We start from the raw sequence: 21,856 nt of genomic DNA, 5'->3' as shown, positions 1-21,856 counted from the left end.
TTAGAATGGGTCTATAAGTTTTCCATTCTTATTGGCTCAAAAAGGTAGTTGGAATAGACCACTATGTTAGTAAAACATTCTGACTGGCAGCAAATTAGAATTCGACTGGATAAGCGTGATCACCTTGGTTTTGCGGTCCAGGCATGCATGAGCAATCCAAACACGGACAGTTTTCCAAGTCTAGCAAGAAGACAGCCCATTTCTCAAGTAAGCCAAGCAAGCAGATTTTGGTGCTTTAAGCAAATTTCGTTCCAAAGTAGGACCACAAAAAAAGGTCTAATTTCACCCCATATGTATAGGTTTTTGCCTTCTCTTAATCCAGCAATACAAGACACTAAAGTCACTGTTAACTGCCAAAAAAAAAGTCATGCTAAGGTTGCGTGCCATGCTCAGTGTCTTAATACACTGGTTGACGTGAGGGAGATGGCGAGGAGGATAGTGAGGGAATGGATACAAAAAAAAAAAATAGCTTTTTAGGGCTTAATCAACATAGCGAGCCTGGCAGCAATATGTAAGTACATAAGGCACTCATTCACTCACTCCCATTTTTATCAATTGCCTTCGCTCATTACTTATGTAAGGTTTTACATTCATAAAAGTAACTATCACACAAAGATGCCTCCTTCCTTCAACCTCGGAAGGAAAGGGGTCTCAATTCACTTTACACCCTTAGGGTGTAAAACAGAGTAGAACCAAATAAGAACGTCAAAGTACAAAGCATTCCAGTTATGTATTTTTCTGATGCCTCCTGAAACAGGCAAAAAAAGTTCTGAAACATAAAGGGGGGGGGGGGTCACATTTTTTGCTTTAATTGTCAGCAACACTTAAAGGTTATCTTCACATATAAAGGTAGCCAGTGAAACAGTCTGAGAAATACTGTAAATTATTTTTCTAAGAGGGGAAACAGTACAGCTACGGAGTCAAGTACTGCTTTCAGTGTGGCCAGTTAGAAAGGAGGGGTCCCAACTAGTATGGAGTTACCGAAATAAAGTCTGGAAATCACCAGGTCATGTATCGTTGGCTTTCAAGTGTTCCTTGAAGATGTGTCTTGCTTTTTGGGTAGCGGAACAATAAAATGGCAGCTCCGGTCACATTGTTGATGTGTTGAAGTAGTGTCAGCACAGGGTCCAGGGTGAAGATGAGACCTGTCACAGCTGCCAAAAGCATTTAAAATTAACAGTCAAGTTCCAGAGATCCACACAGTTAAGGTTCAGTTTGCATTTGAGTGAGGGAGAAAAGGAGGAATTGTCCTATTTCTGAAAAAAAGGTTTTAAGTTCTCCCGTTTTGAAGTATGTAAAAAAATGAGAGAATGTGGGAGAAATTCCAGAAGATCAAAGTTTTTAGACAGATTGATGTGAGATACGGTTCCTGGTGACGCAGTGCATGCAACTGACTGAAGAACAGTCAGCAACTTAAAACACAAAATAAAGACAGCAATAGTTAGGATCGAATCCTAGGGGACACAGTCCAGAGATGTATTCTTGAGTGAATACTGTACAAAATACAAATATATATTACACAGTGGCAGTCACCACTCTGGAGGTATTGTTATATCAGTTTCCAAAGGAAGAGTTTATTTTGTTTTGCTAAAAACTTTGGTGCCATTTGACTAATCTGCATGCAACTTTCCTAAATATATCAAAAGAAATGTCTTAAACCTCAGCATCTTCAGGGAAAGTATCTCATCGATCCGTCATTGAGGGTGGCCAAGAAAAGAAGGTTATGTCACAAAACGCTGATTTCCCATGTAAATTCCTATAGGAACCATGGCTCTATTACAGATGAAAAACAACTAAACGAAATTACACCAAATTTGGCAAAAGTTAGAACTTTACTCAGAAAGCATGCTTTGTATGATGGAGTAAATCTGTACAACCGCTTGGGAAATCCACATTAAGAGGTACCAAGCAATCGATTAGCAAGCTACAACCAAGAAGAACATTTTCGGATGTTACTTCAGGACTAGAACTCAATTTCCAGGTCTTGAAAACGTTTTTTAAAATTGGGCAAAAGGGGTACGGTAGGGATACCCTGACCCCCAGGTACTGTTCATGAGGGAATCAGAGGGACACAAAGCCTCCCCAAGGACGTTTGAGTGGCACTGCAGTACCATGGGGGTGAAGCTTGAGCTGCAGCCAGCTGTGCGCAGCAGGGGATTGGGTTCAGGGCCTGGCCTCTTGAACAACCTCCGCTGCACACAGCTAAAGGCCATAGACAGTGGGGATTGAGCACATGTGGCAAGGTTTGGAGCAGGCCTGGTGTTTGACCAAAGGCCATTCACAGCAAGGAAATTTGCTGAACAGGATTTAAAAAACTAAAAACAAAAAAAACAGGAATTCACATACGATATCAGTGATGCCATTTAACATGTCATTAGTGTTATATTATCTGAGGTCATAAGCAGTGCATGATATAGGTGCACTCTATAGTTAGTTCAGTAAACTATAACTTGTGATTTTTGGGGTTGTTAAACATTAGCTTTTACCTTATTTCAATGCATAACATCACTTTAACCTTCGTTTTTTCAGTGAAAATATATATATTTTTTTCCTTTTCACGTAGTAAACACTCAATACGAGGATAGTTGGGGGTAATTTCAGGTGTTTGAGGGAAGCAGAAGCCCAGTTGTTCCCTTGCAATTTTTAGGTTTTGTGTCAGCCCCAAGACGAATATATATAACCAATATTGCCGAAGCAAAACGCCCTGAAGCTTGAGGCCGCACAATACTGCAGGCGAGTAACAAACTATTTAAAACAAGGAGGCAGCTTAACATCCCTTTGAAGTCCATGGCCTGACGCATTTCGATGCCGCTGTTTGCATCTCCTCAGAGGCCGTGTCAGCGGAGGTGATTTATGGCTACCGCATTTCCCTTGGTGCTTCCGTAATTGGGGACTTTCAGTGCTCCTCCCTTGGAGGAAGTTAATTTTGAAATGCACGCTGGGATCTTCGGCAATATTGGTTACATATTATGCGGCGGTTCCTGGCCGCAGAGGGATCGCACTGCCCGCAACCTACAGGATTAGGAGAGAGGAAGATTCCTCTTTCCAAAGCTACAGGGTACATTTAATGAAGCCGGCAGAGTCTCATGCAAGGCTCAATGGAGGGCCCAGAATAATTGTCCATAATTAGCTGCAGTGAAGGTAACCTACTAGAGGGCGTCAATTGGCAGAGTGAGAGAGTGAGTGTGTGTGTCCTTTCAGCCAGCCCTCTTCATCCAGAAATCTGCTGTAGTGGCATTCACAGTTTGTTTCTTTACACCCACTAAAGCATACAGCACTGGTACGCCAACTTCACCCAAAGGCTTACCTGACCGAATGACATCCTGCTCTTACACAATATGCATTTCTGTATAATAAGTATACCCCTTCAGTGCTAGCAACTACTGAGGCAAAGTGAGCTTTCACATAAAAAATAAAATACACATTTGGGCTTTTATAAAAGTAGGGAATCAAAATAAGTGCATTTTTGGAGTAGACTTGCTGCACTTATCTAATTCATATCCAGGAAACAAAAACAAGTGCCAGCTTCTTACCCTGTCAGCCAATCCAAATATTTATTAGAAAGAAACATTAAATAAATGTTTCTCAAACTGTGGGTAGCTACCCACTGATGGGTCATGAGCAGATTTTTGGTGGGTTGTGCAAGTCCAAGCAGTAAATAAAGATGCCTTTAAATGTATTTATCTTGTCACATTTAATGAGCTTCAAAGACAGAGGTCAAATGTCAGGCTATGTCTTCAGACATATTGCTGCTTATTGGTTTTAACATGGGGATTTGTATTTACACTCTCTTCTCACTTTGCAGCCAGAAAGAAAAGCAAGGCTTATTATGGGACACTTTTGCTGGGGTACAGGGAGTATGAACATAACAGCTACATGATGTCACTTTTGTAGCAAAAATAAAGCAAAGTTTTATAAATCTGAAGTGTTATTCAAACAAAGATTTGAATAGGACCAAAACAAATAACGGGACTTTGCTAGATGCACAAATTCTAAATATTCACTGAAATCCAATTTCCAAACATTATCTTTTGTTTGCATTTTAGACAGTAAAACCGTGCAAACGTAGTGCAATTTCATTGACAAATGTACAGTCTGGAAATGACAGTGCGCTACCAACACGATGTTGTAGTGCTTTACATTAAAAACAAATACCGCCTCGTGTCCATTAAAACTAGGGGGGGTCGCTAAAGTTTTTCGTATTAAAAAGTGGGTTGCGGATCTAAAGTATGGGAAACACTGGGTTAAATAAAAGAGTAAAGGTGTAAGTAACAGCCCCCTCATTCAATGTTTAACTTATAATTTACGGCGAGGTTTACCAAGGATCAAATCATCCAACCACGCAAATCAAAAACTCAGCAAATCTGAACTACATCATCAGCGTAGCTTAGCTACACTGTAATTCTAAGGCATTAAAGGGGAGCAAGTACATAGGCTGTAAGCCATCCAGGGACTCCTTACACGCATTAATAGTGAGCCACATTCTACGGTGTACCACGCCCCCTGCTCGTCTGCTTCCTCATTGGTCTCTCCTAAACTAATAACTTGTGCGCTGAAAAACAAACAGAACCTCTGGGTAAGGGACACCAGAATGATGAACGGTGTGCATATTCTCCTAGGGCGTCTGGTTTCCTGTTGCACCTTAGACTAAACTAGGTTAGCCTACTTATTTCAGAGGTAACAGAGTCTGAAAATGCTAGTGTCAACAAAATTTTAAGTTGAGCAAATATTTTCACAGACTTTACTTCAATAGCGAAATACAGATTACCCCTCAAATTCCCTCATTTTGAGCACTGGCGGGGGTGAAGGAGCTGCCAAAAAACAAGACATTATCAGGAAAGGAAATCAGTGATTCCAGCTGTCAGGCGGGAGCAGCTGGCAGATGTGCAAAACCCAAAGCCAGTCCTCCCCTGAATAGATGCCCCGATGCCCTCGGGGGCCACGACTGTAACAGCTGTAGCCTAGTAGTAGCCCCGAGTGTGTATATATATATATATATATATATATATATATACACACACTTATCTAAACCTCTGTCCAGCTCCCAAAAACACTGTACCAAACCCAACAAGAGGTCTCACAGACCGAAGGCGCATTGGCAAGTCTATTCAACTCAAACTGTCAAAATACCGGGAGCGTCTCTCGGTCACTAAAGGCGTTAAATAAGGTCACAGGTGAGGTCATACCTGCGAGGGAAGCGGGATGCTCCGGTTACTTCTGTAACCCAATGTCACCGGCGCCCCTCCCGGCCGCGCGCGCACCCAGCTGCAATTCAAACCTCAGCGCCGCGAGATACAATTGGCTGACTCCTAGGAAGAACACATGGGAGATCACGTGCACACAGCAGAGGCTCCCTTTGCCAAGTCGACCAATCAGAGAAGTGCTCTCATGCAAAAAAAACTCCGGAAATAGCCAATTGGTCGGTGAAAAAGGTTAGGCGAGACTTGCCACCCAAGCTAAAACTGATTTCAAAAAATCATGTTGAACGTGGCAGCCAACTTAAGGCGGTGTAATTCACCTGGGGAAACACTTGAGGTTAAGGGCAAAAGGGAACGGGTGTATGTCTTTTATGGTGATGTGTGTTTACCCTAGACAGCAGAAAAAGAGGGTAAATGACGCCGCGCTTTCGGTTTACGCTACATTGTGGAATCACGGACCAGACCATCGTGTGAGGCTTTTAAATTAACATTTATTTAAAGAAACTAGCAGTTTCTGCTGTGCTCGAAAGGAACCTAATATTTTCAAATAAGTTATACGTTTTTATTTTCCCTTCGTGGCATAATTACTTTTCACATGCATTATGAAACACTATTCTACTTTTTTCAGGGAAAAAAAACCACTTTACAGAGTGAGACAGTTAGAATATCCTGAGGTTCGAGTTACTTTTGTCGATTAACTTATTAAAGGGATCAAATAGAGCTCTTCGCGGAGGTCCTTCCCCCGAGGGTATCATTTACCCTAACCAACATGGCCTCTAAGTGGAAGCAACCCGATGTCCTTCATTTGTTTCATTGCCGCGCACAGTTGCCATGGAGATTTTAAACGCGTCTCTTTTAGTGTTAAGACTGGAGCTCCGGAGCAGGAAGCCCAGAGGAGGATGAAAAGGAACCTGAGCCACTGACCCAGCGCGGGATAGCGGTCCGAGCACCCCCGCAGGATGACAAGAGGTAAACACTGCCAGGGAAAGGCCGCTGAATCACCTGCTCTTAAGCAACCCATAGACCTTCGCACAGACTCTTCGTCCTCACCAGGCCCGGCTCCAGGAATTTTTATTTGGCTGGGCCAATGGTGCATTTGGGTGGGCCACTGCGGGCTCCATTTGTCGCATATATGTCCAGGCAGGCCTGCTTCAGGGCCCTCCTTTATCTCTTCTTAGTCTTACAAGGCCCAGTAAAACGCACTCTTTTCCAAATCTCTTTCTAAATATTATCACTCTTAAAAAGTGTTTTTTCTATAATGTTCCTTTGATGGGAAGAGGAGGTTTCTGAGGTGGGAGTATAAGGCAACTGACACTTCTCGGGCTCCCTCTGTGCGAGCCTTCAGGGAGAATCCCTCTTCAATACTACCTCCACCTGACCCCGGACTCTGCAACGCACTCCCTTCCAGGCTGGATTATCCACTACTCCTCTTCAGTGCACCTTATCTCACAGCTGACCTTGGGTCCCAGCCCCATATCAGGCACTATCGGGCTCCACTTTTATTTTTCCCGGTAAAAATATTAGTAAAATCACCTTCAAACTTAAAACATTGAATATAGCAGTAACTATAATTAGCATGCACTTTAAAGTATGTTCTACAGTAGCCCTTATGACCCGACTGCTAATTAAATAAACAAAAACAGAAAGGCCATGACAGGGCCGGGTTTAGTGCTGATGCGAAAGTCTTTTTTTGGCGCCACACCAATAACCTCTTTCTCCGTAAATATCTTTACTACCAACTTCCAACAGTGCCCCTCATCCCTCCATGGCCCCCCTATTGACCTCTTCCTCGGATTCCCTCACTGCCACACATGCCCCTCATCTCCCCATAGCCTCTCCCCCTCGTAACCTCCTCCTCGGATTCCCTCACTGCCACCCTCCACCAGTGCCCCTCGTCTCTCCCTAGCTCCCCCCTCCACCCCATGACCTCTTCCTCAGATTCCTTCAGTGCCACCCTCCAACAGTGCCCCTCATCACTCCATAGCCCCTCCCACTACCTCCTCCTCGGATTCCCTCACTGCCACCCTCCAACAGTGCCCCATATCTTTACTAAGCCCCTCTCTCATATGCATTTCATTTGTTGTATAGCGCAAATCAGTGTAGTGTGTGTCTGTACTTTACACCATGCACACATTATACAGAGACAGTGAATCATACAAGTATATAAATCAGTCTACAGGGAATGTCACATAAGCCAATGAGGATTACAAGGTGTAGGAATCACATGTCATCCATACTGGTGGGCAGTATATTTTAAGAGGGTTTGGTCTGGGGAAACACAACCTTAGGATTTAAAGAGTATTCCATGGGGGTTAGCTTCACTGATAAAAATGTATATCTGCCAAAACATACTCATTTTAGCAACATTAGAACAATGGAAGACTGAGGAAGTTCTAACTATATCACAAAACAAAAAAAGCGAAGTTCTAACTATACCATTCATGTTTGTATGTAGCTCTTTGATGGCAGTTCATTGGTCACTTTCCTATGTTAGGATTGTAACGTCTGAACTGCACGTAACACAAGGATCTCTGTGACAAAGGCAGTAACACACTGAGCTTCCACATAAACTACAGTTCATCTACATTTAAAAACTACTAACAGGCAAATGATTGCTGTCCAGCAAGATCATTAATCACCAGAGTTATCTGGGCATTTTGTATTGTCTTATTGTTGTCCTGCATCGGACATGATAATGATAAAAACTGTTTAAATGAAGCACACACGAAGTATGTGTACTGCTGGTCCTGTGCACATTTTAAACCGAAAAACAAATGGTAACACATTCTCTTACCTACTCCATTAGTCAAACTTAGTGTCACAGCCTGATGTGATAAGCTGCTGCAGGGGTCAGGAAAGGTGAATAGGAATAGACAAACTTCTTTTCTCCTGCACTGCATATAAAAAGAAATATCCACGCAGCAGGACAGTAGGCAAAGTTTACCGTTGTCAAAGAAAGGATTTGTCCTTTTCGCCATGTGGAGATGAAGGGGTGAAACAATTAACATGTAAATGGTCTTTTAAAGACCTGTGAAGTACTCGGTTGCGGCTGCGATAATCTCAAAAACTGCCTGTGTGTGTGTGTGTGCGCACACGGGAAGCTGTCTCAGCTCAGGCGCACACACACGACGGGAGGTTGAAGCACTTTGAGCCAAATGGCGTTGCGCCCCTGCCTTCAAGCCCTCACTGCGAGGGCCAAGGCTCCTGTTTGGGTGGGCCAGGCTCATGTTTGGATGGGCCTGGCCCACCCGGCTCACCCGCTAGAACCGGGTCTGGTCCTCACTATGAAACCGGCTGCACATAGCTTCCAATAACTGAGCCATACGTGGTATCTCCCGCATGTCGCCCTGGTAGTTTGGATGGTGAGATTAATGACAAATACTTATAATGAGAAGAGCAAGTCCCAGAATGTATTTTCGTTTCATCGTTTGGGTAATCTGTATTTCGTTTTTGAAGGAAAGTTGGTGTATAGATTTGCCCAACTTAAAAATTCTGTGACTTAGTGTTCGAAATGCAGTTATATGTACATAGGCGCTTTCTGTGCCTCTTATATTTGCTTAACTACCACTCTTTATATTTTTAGGCGATATTACTCCTAAGTCTCTCATTCTCATCCCAGTCATTACAAAGTGAGACAATGTCACCTCATGACAGAAACAAAGAATAGGAGAATACTCGAAGGCTAGTCCCATCTGTAGAATCCTCCCCAGTCCGGTAGCATTCAAAGTGAGACCGGTGTCAGCCAGCCAGCAGCATACTTGTGCAAGGGCTTTGTCATGTTCTTTTCAAGTGGCCCAAATACCAGTATATCATCACTATAGTTAAACGCCTGTGTGACATGTTGTATTATGCAGCAAATTACATCCTGAAAAAGCTCTGCAACTGATAACGCCCCAATATGTAATCTTTTATATCTGAACAAACCAACATGGCTTGAAAAGGTGGTAATGTTCCTGCAGTTTTCCTTTAGTTCGAGTTGATTTTACCCCTTGTTGAGATTAAGATGAGAAAATACTTTGGCCCCATTCAGCTGTGTAATCGTGTCTGCAATGTGTGAACCTGGATGTCTTTCTCTCTCAATTGCCTTATTAGATTAGCGCATGTCGACGTAGATGCGTTCGGCACCTCCACTGTCCTTTCTAAGCACTACTACTATGGTTGAAACCCATGGAGTCAGACCAGTAAAGTGTTCAATGATATCATGCTTTAACAGAATTGCCAGTTCTTTCTCAACAGCTTCCTGCATGTGGAAAGCAATTTGACTATGTCGTTGAGCAACAGGACGAAAATCCTCATTGATGTGACGCTGCACTTTCATGGTCTTAAGCTTTCCTAGTCCATGAAACAATGACATGAATTGATTTACTGTGTCAGCATGTACATTTATGTTATAAGTGATGGAAATCAGACCCATGTCGGCAGCAGTACTGAAGCTGAGTAAACATGCACTTGACGATGTACCTTGAGGAACATGAATCCGTGCTTGTACTTTTGTCTTCTTGTGTTGCATGTTCGCTACAAAGGATCCTTCACTTTGCAATGGCTGGGAGGCAGCCCACGTGCATACCTTTGTCTTCGAAGGTGTGAGATGGGGCACTTGTGACAGTTCATTGCACTTCTCTGCCGGTATGATGTTTATTGATGCACCTCTGTCAATGATAAAAGGTATGGAACAACCATCCACCTTTAGTGTGATCTTGGGGCAATGGCCAATAAAAAGTGGTTGTTTTACGTGGCGCTTTTACTTCGACATGGACTCTTCTCTGCTTGAAGCCCATCCCACATGCTCTCATCTTTCACTACTTGACATCATCATTGCACAGCTATCTTCACTGTCACCCAATAAAGACTTTGAGGAACCTTTGGAAGATGAATTAGATGATGATCAACCATGTTTAGTTTCCACTTGCCTCAACTGGTGTCACTGCTAGGTCTTGTGGGCATGGCTAGAGGGTTTCTGGAATTTCTGGCTTCTCTTTTCTCTTCTCGACGTGACGCCCTCGGTTTCTCTTTCTCTTTGCACACTGTTACAAAATACTTTTTTTTCTCTCAACCTTTGCATGTTTGTTCAATGGCAGGACATTTACTTTCCTGCAGAAAGGAGAATCCGCATTGGAAACACAATTTCTTATTCCTCGGAGACATCACTTTGTGGCCCTCGTCCTTGTGTCTCTGCTTGCTTTTCATATGCAATGCCAATTCATCCTGGGCTACTCCCGCTTCCATATCGGCAGCTTGTCGATCTGTGCGTTCTTCTGCTGTGATAGCCATGAGCACTCTCTCTAGCCTGTTTCACACAGCATGCATTGTCTGAATGAGTCGGAGAGGCAAACATCAATTACTCTGAGACGGATGCCTTCTTCATCATTGAATTAATAGAACTTGCAATGCTTGATGAGGTCCTCATGTCTCTCAGCAAACTCATTCATCGTTTCTCCAGCTTGCTGTCTGACTTGGTTGCATATGTACGTTTCATAGTCAACGTTGGGCATTGGATTAAACTTGATACCTAATGCTGTCTTAATCTGATGGTAAGATATTTCATAAGCTTGTGATATTTTCCTTATTACTTCTTTTACTCGGTCTCCTGCAGGTTCTTAAAGTATTTGTTCATCTTTTTATCATTGGTTTCTTCTAGTGCATCAATGAAATCAACAAATGTGTCAATCCAGGCAGTTCATCGCACACCAATATTCAGTTTTTTGGCAGTATTGAATGGAGGCAGTGGTTTAAAAAGGATTGCGGCATTATAACTACCTGTGGAACTCTTGGCTGTTGAGAGATGGGCCCACTCTGGCACCCTCTGCTACCTGCTGGGACCTGCTCCATTCATACCATCTGTAAGCCCCAGTATCGAGCTTGCATTGGTGCCGTCGTGGCTGCCCTAATGTCGTAAGGCCTTATGTTAAGGTTTGGCGGTGAATAACTGCTTTGTCTCATGTGAATGTTGTCACCGTTCTCCAACTCCACCTCACCTGGTTTTCACTGTCTTAAGTGCTATCGTACCATATGCATGCTGGTTCTGTGTTATCGTGTGGCACAGTACCTCTTCTTTTGGCCTTACCAGCAGATTCCGGGCGACTGGGACTGAACTTTCCATAGGGCCTTTTCTTTCTTCAAAAGCCTTGCACTGGCTGAAGTGGCGCTATGACTCCACAAATGCCATCTGTCGGTTGCTTCACTTTGACTGAGGTGCACGTGACACGCACAAGCAGTCTACCGGACCTTGGCAAACCCTCAGGGAGAGCACTTTTGTTGCTTCGGGTTACAGATTCCCTGAGTCATCACCAGTTGTAGAGTCCTCCCCAGCCCAGTAGCATGCAAATGACCAACCACACACTGAGCTCTGTACTGCACGTCTTTATTCTTCAAAGTGCAACCACTAACTCCACGCACTGTGTATAAACATTATTAACCACACACACACACACCCAAACAATTACGTCATTCTCATTCGGAGTCCATCAGGGATCAGAAGGGTCCCACTATTCATATCTACAAGACCCTACACCACCCACCCAACCTGGGTGCTATAAAGGGGTCTGGCACTCCTGGTTCCTCCTCATTTTTGTTATTATAACTGGACGAGTACAAGGAGGTCCCTGCTGGGCTGGGGCTGTGCTTTGTTTGGGACTTGGCTCCCCTTTCTTGCAGAGCTTAAAAGGTGGCAAGCCTCCATCGGGGGAGCAGCTGACAGTAGGATAAAGAGGATGTGGCAATCTCCCCTGCTGTCCTCGGCATGGGATGCTTCCTTCCGTGCTTGGCTGGGAATGCAGGTGCAGGGCCATCTTTGTTTATTTTCACACTCTCTCCGGTAAGCCAGGTGAAGGGAGGGTGCATCTTTGGCCAGCCCATGCGTGATGTGTTGGAATTCGCATTAATGGAAGCCCTGGTGTGTGCATTTGTGTCCTTTCAGTTAGGAATTGCGGGGGAGGGGTGGGCGCTTAAACCAGCTTATTAAAGCACAAGGTAGGAGGATTTCTGTTTTTCTGTTGTGGTTTCTGCTGTTCTTTGGGCATCACGGGGAAGCAGTTAGAAAATAAGTGGCATGCTTCTCACTCTCCATGTGCTACTTCTTTCTCTCCTGGCCAGTCCCCTGTCCCCAAACAAATGAAAACGCATGGGGAGGCGAAGGAGGAGGAAATTGGTTTAGATACTGTGGCTGCTTTCAAGGATGAAACACTTTCTGCTCATGGCAACCAAGGTACAGAGGCATTGTCTTGTCTGGGAACTCGGATTCTTCTGATGAAGCCCCTATACCTACCGATTTCAAGGAGAAGTTTATTGCCAAAGAGATGCTTGGAGATTTGTTGGCCCATATAAGAGAAAATATGGGTTTTCCTCCTATGCCTGTTCCTGGAACTTCTGAGGAATCCCTGTTGAGGCAATTCCAAAGGCCTTCTAGTTGTGGAATGCCTATCCATCAGTTTGTGAAGGATGTCATCAAACATGAATGGAAAGTTCCTAATAATATTATGTTTCCCCGATTTATGTAAAATTATATAACATGGACACAAATTTACCAGACAGTGTCCACTCCACGTAGACTCTGTGGTGGAAAGTATTGTGGGCCATCCTTCCGCAGCGGAGGAGAACATTTTAAGAGACTCTTCAGACTAGAAGGTGGATTCCGCCTTAAAAAGTTATTTTCTGGTCCCCATGTGGCAATGAGAGCAGGGATTTGTGGGGCCTACACAGCACAATCTCTTATTACCGATTTCAATACTTTGTTCACTGCCAATCAGTGCTCTATAGGGCAGCCCTCCTGACTATGCTGAGACATAGGCTTCTGTATTAGGGGTCAGGGAAGGATTCACCAGTTCGCTTCTCAGTGGCAACTGTTGATAACTGTTGATTGGGTGCTTGAGGTGGGAAAGAGGGGTTATCCGATAGATTTCCTATCTCTTCCAGTTTCTACAGGGATCATTCGTACTCTGCTGCTTCAAGATCCAATCAAGAAGAGGGCATTGTTAAAGGGAGTTTTATTGCTTTAAAAGAAGGGTGCAATTATTCCTATCCCCAGAGAGGGGTGGGGTCAAGGGGTTTACTCAATCGTCTTTCACTCTCTGAAGGTTTTGGGGTACTTTTGCTGGTCACTGATATGAAGAATCTCAATTCCTTCATTCAGGTTATATGATTCAAAATGGAAACCCTACAAAGAATGTTTTACCTGATCCCACTTAACCACTTTCTAATAACCCTGGATGTTATGGACTATTACCTGCATAATCCTATTGCCACCCAACATCACAAATTCTTGAGGTTTGCACTGGGGAATCTCCATTGGCAATTTAAAGTTCTGCCATTTGGCCTGAAGTCAGCCCGAGGGTTTTCACCTAGATGATGGTGCCAGTGGTGGCTCACTTGCTTCTTTTGAGGATTCTGGTCTTTCCCTACCTAGACAATTGGCTTCTGCATGCGTCAAGTGTAGAACAGATTAATCTCTTATGGTAAAAGATGAAAGGGTTTATCTACAGCTTAGGCCTCCTCCCGAATCTTCCCAAATGCCAGTTGTCTCCCTCAAAGGATCTAATCTTCATGGGAGCTTGCTTCAAAAAGAATCTAAGGAGAGGTTTTTTTGCCAGAGAAAAGGATTTAGCATTTGCAGTTGGCAGTGCAGGATCTTCCCTCTAGGTATCAGGCTCCAATAAAGCTTTGGTTGGTAGTTCAGGGGTACTTGGCGGCTACGGTACATACAGTCCAGTGGGCTAAGCTTCATCCATGTCCTCTTCTGTGGCATTTGAACAGTCATCGGTCATCAGAAGTTCATTCCATGGACAAGGTAATTCCTCTGTCACAAGAGGTCAGGCTCAGTCTTCCTTGGTTTTTGGGCACAAGGAATCTGTCCAAGGGGGTGCAGATGCACCTCAATCCTCCATTAGTCACCACAACAGACTCAAGAAAATTGGGCTGGAGAGCTACGCTGTTAGACAGGTCCTGCCAATTCAAGTGGTCTTTCCTGGAGAGTTGCAGATCATCAAAGTGGAGGGAGTTGATGGCAATCTTCAAAGCACTGAAGCTTTTCCATCACCATCTATCTCATAAAAATGTGTTGATAAAGGCAGACAACACAGTAACAGTCCCTTACATCAACCATCAGTGAAGCACGCGTTCAAAATCCCTCAATGCAATAGCTGTACAATTGAGCTCCTGGGCAGAGATCAACCTGTTGCACCTATCAGCGGTGCACATCAAGGGCACCAGCATTGTGGCGGCAGACAGCCCCAGCAGGAGGTTTCCAAATTTGCAGGAGTTTACATTATCCAGGTTGATCTTTCAAGAAATACCCAGGCAGTTTGAGAAACCCTTTCTGGATCTCTTTGCCACCAAGGACAAGGCTCATCTTCACAGGTTCTGCTCCAGAATTCCATAAGAGGGAGCTTGGGAAGTGGATGCTTTGGTGCTGAAGTGGCCGAAAGACATCTCCTCTAGCATTCCCTCCCTTCTCATTGATCCAGAACGTTCTCTCCAAGTTCCAGCAGGAGGGAGAGGGTGTGATTCTTGTAGGCCACTATTGACTACGTCGGTCATGGTTTCCGCTTTCGAAGTACCTGGCTTGTCTACCTCCTTGGGTACTGCTGAAGTTTTCGTTTCCTCTCTGAACTTCAGCTCCGGCCTTCCAGCTCCAATTCACTCTATCGGTTTGAAGGTTGGGAAGTCTGAACTTCTAGCAAAGGGTCTTTCCCCTTCCTTGGGTGAGATACTTCAGATACTCCTTTGATTTAAGTTACCAGGTCTCAGCAGTTCAGGAAAACTGACTCCTTGTTTGTGACTTGTGCTGCAGTTTGGAAAAGGTTAGAAGGCGACTTCTATGACTCTTAGTAGATGGATTAAGTCTTTAATTTTCTTGGCTTTGCAGTACCTTTCAGAAGACCTTCTAGTTCAGGGAAAGTCCACGAGAGGAATGGCCACGTCCTGGGCAGAGTTTCAGGGAGTATCCATCCAGGAAATCTGTAGGGCGTGTACTTGGTCCTCAGAACATACATTTGTCAAGCATTATCGCTTAACATTGATAATGTTTCAAGTTTACATTTGAATTTGGGCAAAGGTGTTTTGAACTCTCCATTATAATTGCTATGTTCTCATTTTGTTTGGTTTCTGGTATTTGCATGCATTAGACCTGGGATGTTGCATAAATACAGTGATTCATTCTGTTCTTTCCTTCCAGTTTGTCAAAGGACTTTTGGGTATACCTCAATTTGTAATGCCTGGGACAAGGAATGTATGGGCAATGCCCCGGTTACTTACCGGTAATCTTCATTACCTTTAGTCCATCTCGTCCTTGTCACAGTCATTACATCCCACCCACGCTCTCTCCTGTCAGTCCTTTGACGATGGCTTAGATATGTGCAGGAGGAGCCAGGAATGCCGGCCCCCTTAATGAAACCCTGGGCGGGGCTAGCCTTCAAGGATCCTCCTGGTATTTGCTCTTGTCCCAAGCAGGGGCAGCTCCTCCACTGGGGCGGAGGAGCGTCGCCCCACTACTTTCTCGCAGTGCGAGAAAGCCAAAACATAAAATGGTAATAACTTTTAGTTATTACCATTTTATGTTTGCTTTGAGCATTGCGGGTGGGCGGGACTGCTGTGCTCTTTGAGCAGGGCAGGGGAGGAGTGGTTTGCCAACTCCTGAGTGCGCAAAGACTGTTTGGTCTGCCCTCTCGGGCCGCCCAAACCAGTCATGTGCACTCTGCTACCAGCCTGCATGGAGAACATGCCCACCCCACTAGACCCTGGCTGGGCGCCGTCCCAACCAATCACAGCACTTCCATTGCAGCATTGTGATTGGCTTAGGGGAGGGAGCCTAGCCGCCTTCTTCCTGTTCCTGTTGGAGGCAGGAGAGCAGGAGCAGAGAAGACATGGGATCCGGCGGAAAGGTAAGCTTAATTTTATTTCTTGTATTGTTTTATTTTCCTGCAAAACCCCTCGCAATGCCACCCCATCCGCGAGTAATCCCTGCCACGCCTGTTTCCAAGGTGACAACACCTCACTTTGTAATGACTGCGACGAGAAGGACTACGGGTATTTAAGATTATGGGTACGTAGCCAGGGCATTACTTATTGATTCATGCATTGTTTTGGTTATTTTGTAATTGCAAAGCTCGATAATGGGACAAGGAGCATGTACAATGTCACATTTTTCTAGAGACCTATTAATACAAAGTCGAGATTTTAGCATATTTATCTTTGAATCAATGCTTTGGCTATGGACGTCCTTTCTGTCTGTTCTTTCACATTCTTGGCCTTTCTTATTCAGGCGTCTCGGTGGTTTGTGATTTATTTGTGCTTATTACCTGTTCAAAGACATTCTGCAGACGTAAGTGGCATCTACGGTATGAGAATGTAAGTTATTATCACGCGACCATTAAGCAGTGTGTTATTTGTAGGTTACTGTAGACCCGTCCAAAGATGAGTCAAGGGACGTCTGTACAAGAAGGCCTGCTGGCGCCCCCTGTGGATTATTCCTTCAAATGCATCAACACCGTGGAAGGTACCACTCTCTCTTCTTTATGGGTTCTGTTCTTTCTGTGCTGGGATGTAGAGGGAAGCACGAGCCTTTAAGACTGAGCAGAGTGTGTGTCAGTGAGACTGTGAAGGATCGGAACACAAAGGGTCAGTGAGATGAGCCTGTCTATGGCCCTGCTTTACTCATATAAAAAGCACTGATGTGAAGAGACAGGCGCACAAAAGGGCCGAGTTTCATCCTTTTTCAATGCTGTTCTGGTGATTGTGTGCGCAGCCACCTCTTCACTCCTCAATCTCATTTGTCAGAGTTTGTGGCCAGGAAAGCCTGTTCAGGGAACAAACCTGGTCGGTCACCCGCTCTCAAGGAAGCATTACACAGATCTCCAAACACAGATGCGCAGGCTGGACAAAGATAACACAAGTAATATGCAAATGCCTCTTATTTGGACACTTACCTTAGGTCTCTCATATCTTGTCAGCGAGGAGACGAACGTTGCAGAGGGAGGGCACATTTTACATTAAGTGATGGACACCTTGGGCCTGACGCATCACAGCTCGGGTTGCTGAGCAGTGGCTGTTTCTGCCCTGTGGTCCCGCCTTATTTTCCACAAATCTGTTGCAGCACACAATGGACATTCAGTGGCAGAGATGAAGCTTCCATGGGTGCAGCAGGTGCGACGCCACCGGAGCCCAGAGGGGCCCACTGAACCCTGATTGTTGCTGTACTTCACAGTTGAAACGGGGCCCAGTGAGCCCACTTCTTTCCTTGCCCTGGGGCCCATGTCAAACTCGCTAGGCCATTGTTCAGTAGGATTCGCGGAAATCCTGCCACATAAATATGATTTTGTCTGGTTTCCCACCAAGAGTCCCACTGAATGGCTGTGAATGCAGTAATGGTGGCTGGCAAGGGACAGCAGACCCCCGTCACTGGTCTGGCATTCGCAAACTGCTGTGTTTGCAACCCCTGACCCTTAAAGCGACAGGTGCTGCAATTAAAATGAGATATTTGCATGATGCGAATGGACCACTCCTGCCTCGCATCACCTACCTATGCCTGCTGCCCACATTCTGAAGGTGGGAGGTCACGCTCATGGACATTGTCTAGTTTTCAGATGGATAGCAGCCCCTTTGAGGTGTGGATCCAGGGCCGGCTTTAAAGCAGTGCGACTGGTGTGGCCGCACTGGCCACTGCCCGAGAAAGGGAGGGCGTGGGTGGGGGGCTGTGTTTAAAAATAACGTAGGATTTAAAAGCAACTGCTGCAGATTTCCTGTGCGTCTAGGTTCCAGGCAGCAATTCAAATGTAATGATAACTCTTGTGATTAATGTTCATGTGGGAGAGGGAGAGATCCGAATTTTGCCTGGTAGCTGTTTTGACTCACTGTATTTTGGTGAATAACTGAGTGGATTAGTTAAAGCCAGCCTATACCAGTGCTTTGAAACAAGTGAAATGTATTTAAAAAGGGGCTGTGGAGAGAAGAGGGCACTTTTGCAAGCTGGTAGTGAGGGAATCCGAGGAGGAGGTCATATAGGGTGCGGGTGCAAAGAAGATAGTCACACTGGGCGCCACAGCACTAAAGCCGGCCCTGTGTGGATCCAATTGCCGTTGCGAACCATTGATATGTATCTTCTTACCCCAAGTCACAAGGAAGGGTAGGTACCCCCTTCATGCGCCTGGATCATTCCACATCACAAGGAGTCTCAGTGTCGACATTGCGAGTTCCGATCCATTATACCTCTGCTATGTTGCGACTGAGGGTTTTTTTCACACCAAAGTGAGTGGAAAAGCCTTAAGTGTATTAGGCCCTTTGGTCTTTTTTTTTTCTTTGGCCCTTTTGATGTCCAACTTTATTTTCTTCAACAGGATCATACACTGAGACCCTACTTAAGCTCTAGGTCAATTATTGCACTTACACAATAAAGTGTGTGTGTGTACTTGCACCATATAATTCTAACCATTTGTCTGCCGTTCAGTAAGCTCAAAGACTGTACTTACATCTTCGCTATCCCACTAAACTACATTTGCTGATTTTTTTTTTTGTATGTATACACCTATATCAGTGGTTCCCAACCTGTGGTCCAGGGACCCCTGGGTGTCCTCAGGGGGTATGTGACTACTTAGAAAATTAAATAATATTAACAGAGTAATAAAGTGTACACAAATAAAGAAGCTAAATATACAATCGAAATTTTAAAACGTAATGTAAATGTGAAGGAATTTGAAATTGGAGGTTAAATATTAAATTAGTATCCTCTGATTGGTTTGTGGAACAGTGGAGTTGCATCAAACAGAATATAGTATGGACCATGGGTGGCCTCCATTGAATTTAGAAAACCTCCAACCTTCCTATTCAAATGTTGATTTATTTATGTATTTGAGAATTAAATAAAATGTGTGATCATTTGTGCATTTGTTTGATGAATGATTTTTTTTGCGTTTTTTGTGTATTGTTTTGTGGTTCAAATCATCAACAATGTTTACGCCGGGGTCCCTGGGTTCCAGTAATGACTCAGTGGCGGGTCCCTGGATTCCAATAATAATTCAGTGGGGGTCCCCTGATGCCAGTAGTGATTAAGTGGGGGTCCCTAGAAGTCAAAAGGTTGATAACCAGTTCAGGTTTTGTGTACCTTGTTATCCAAGTGTAATAAAAAAAGCAATTATATGTTGATCGTAACTAACCAATACCTTTAATTAACTTAATAAAATCACATTTATTAGCAAGCTTTTGTGATCAAACATCACTTCATTGGGCTGTGTGCGAATGAAACCTGAAATCAAAACGTGCACAACTTTTCTTTAACTAGTTCCATCTGTGTTTTCAAAGTCTCTATAATGTACAGTAAAGGTCAGTTTAATATTATACAGGGAAGCCAGACATTTCCCTTCCAAAACAACTCTCATCCAAAGTCACAGTGGAAAAAGAATGCGGCCAATTTCCTAGATCCTAAAAACAGAATTCCCAGTATCTGCAATACTATTCTAGTTTTCACGTGCACTGCAGTTGCGGATAGCTTGTGAGCGTCTGATGAGTATAAAAGAGATGTCGTTTTGGCCCACCTTCTGAAAAGCTGGTGGTCTAGGTCAACCCCATGCTTAGATCACTGAGAGTCTGTCATACCAGGCACGGAAGTGATGTCTAGGGGTAGAAAAAGTCACACGTCAGTTTTGTCTCTGAAAGACCAGTTTGAATGGGTCAGATCAGTCCAATGGAGGCTCCTCCACAAAGGCGGAGGAGCTTCGCCCCGCTGCTCTTAAGCAGTGTAACTAAAGGAAAAATAAAATCATAATAACTAAGTTATCATTTTATTTTTTCCTTATTGCGGCCGTTTCGCGTGCAGGGCGGCTCTGCTCTGCTGACAGAGCAGGGGAGGGGAGGAGTGGTTTGCACTCTCTAAAGTGCGCATGAATGTTCTCGGCTAGAGAAAATGCCTATGCCCCCAGTCCCCATCCGAGTGCCGAACCATGGTTCACCCACTGTTGGACTTGGCCCTTTTTCCCTGAAATTTTTCGCTTTTGTTGGAAATCGCATGTTATGTGAATGCAAATATTGAATACTGTTCAAAGATGTACGTAGACTGAGTTTTCCCATTTACACCTAAAGCTTTTAAAATGGATGCCATAGCTGTGTGGTTGTGCCGTCTGACTGAGCTGGGTTAACAGTCTAGTGGTTATTTCCCAGCAACCCCAGCTTTTGGAGGGAAGCCTGGCAATCAGGGTGCTCTATCCCTCCCCCTAGGCCAGTTAGAACCAGTTTCCCCAGACGCTTCAAGAAGCTTCTGGCACTGTCTGGTAGGTGGGGTGAGGGGCGTATAAAGGGCGGAGCTGGGCTGCCATGTGTGGAGCCAGAGGGTGGACCTGGGAGAGAGGGGACCTGCTGCCAGGGGTTACCGCCACAGGGACCTGTGTGCGGGGACCTGAGCTTACCTACACCCCTCCACTGTCCTCAGGGCGAGGGGAAACTATAGTTGGGGCGATGCTGACCTGGAGGAACCTCCACAGGAGTTTTAGGCGGTAGGGTCTAGTCAGGGACCTATGCCACTGGAAGTGACAGGGCTTAGGCGCTGCCTTTTAAGTTGAGTGAGGGATCCTGAACTAACCCACTGATCGGGCCCAGAAGGAGGAGAACCCAGGGACGACCTGCAGAGACTACTTAGTCTGCCGTCAGCCACCAACTCCACTTCCCCCCCTCAAGAGACCCTCAACCAAGGGCGCAGGAACCAGCAAGCGCCTCGTGGAACCCTGACTGCAGTCCCGGCGGAAAGAGAGTGCCATATTCAAGCTGCCTGCGGAAGGAGAGCGCTATATTCGGTGGGCGCTACATTTTAATTGACTGTGCTCTGCTGGTGAGTGCTGCAATGTTATGTTATGTTATGTTATGTTATGTACATTTATTACGCGCACAGATACTCAAAGAGTGTCCCGGCGCGGTCAAGGAAGAACCAAAAGAAAAGAGGGAATTAAGAGAAGAGATACGTTTTTAACCGTTTTTTAAAGACCACCAGATCTTCAATAGAACGTAGTGATAGGGGGAGCGTGTTCCAAGCGCGGCCAGCAGCCACGACCAGAGAGGCGCCGCCTAACCGGTGCCTCTGAAACACAGGAATCTTCATTAGCCTAAGTGCTGAGGACCTCAAAGAGCGACCCGGCACGTAGAACGAGAAGCGTTTCTGTAGGTAACCAGGACTTGTCCATGCAGCGCACGATGGGCTATGGTGAGGGTTTTAAAGGCAACACGAGCTTTCACTGGAAGCCAATGGAGGGAACGACGATAGCCATGAACGTTCTGCCTAGGACCCAGCCCACCCAGCAAGCGAACAGCCGCATTCTGGGTCACTTGCAGCTTGTTAAGGGCATAGGCTGGAATCCCAGCATAGAGGGCATTAGCGTAGTCTAAACGGGACAGAATAAGTGCCCGAACCACCGATTCCCTGGCCGCTTGCGGAAGCAGCGGCAAAAATCTTCTCAACACTCTGAGTAGGCCAAAACAGCAACCTGACAAGCGTTTGACCTGACTAGAGAAGGAGAGATTACAGTCGAAATAAACTCCCAGATTCTTCACGGTCTGGCTGCTAGAAGCCGGAGGTGGGAACTCGGGAGGCCAAATTAACTCTCTAAACCCTGAGGGGAAATTACCAAACATCAAAACCTCCGATTTATCCTCGTTGCATTTTAAATGAGCAGAAGCCATCCAAGCAA

At 45.0% G+C, this 21,856-nt stretch overlaps 2 protein-coding genes across 11 annotated transcripts in view; one reads left to right on the top strand and one right to left on the bottom strand.

The window, feature by feature from the left end:
• The window catches only part of NUMA1 (nuclear mitotic apparatus protein 1), a 734,824-nt gene that overhangs the window by 695,213 nt on the left and 17,755 nt on the right, over window positions 1-21,856 (bottom strand). For 5 of the 10 annotated variants that reach the window (XM_085623416.1, XM_085623422.1, XM_085623425.1 and 2 more), the window contains exon 1: window positions 5,187-5,292. The exons of 4 other annotated variants lie outside the window; for them this stretch is intronic. The gene's annotated coding sequence lies outside the window, so the exon portion shown is untranslated. Of the gene's footprint in view, window positions 1-5,186; window positions 5,295-21,856 lie in introns of those variants that run through there. One more of the 10 variants, XM_085623418.1, reaches the window with a different exon arrangement.
• The window catches only part of LRRC51 (leucine rich repeat containing 51), an 80,993-nt gene continuing 65,079 nt past the window's right edge, over window positions 5,943-21,856 (top strand). Inside the window, exons 1-2 of the mRNA XM_085623427.1 lie at window positions 5,943-6,167; window positions 16,583-16,686. Coding sequence (XP_085479553.1) covers window positions 16,605-16,686 — 82 coding nt within the window. The 5' untranslated portion in view covers window positions 5,943-6,167; window positions 16,583-16,604. The remainder of the gene's footprint in view (window positions 6,168-16,582; window positions 16,687-21,856) is intronic.

The sequence above is a fragment of the Triturus cristatus genome, chromosome 8 (genome assembly GCF_964204655.1).
Source record: "Triturus cristatus chromosome 8, aTriCri1.1, whole genome shotgun sequence".
NCBI lineage: Eukaryota > Metazoa > Chordata > Amphibia > Caudata > Salamandridae > Triturus > Triturus cristatus.
This window is presented reverse-complemented; position numbering and strand designations above follow the sequence as displayed.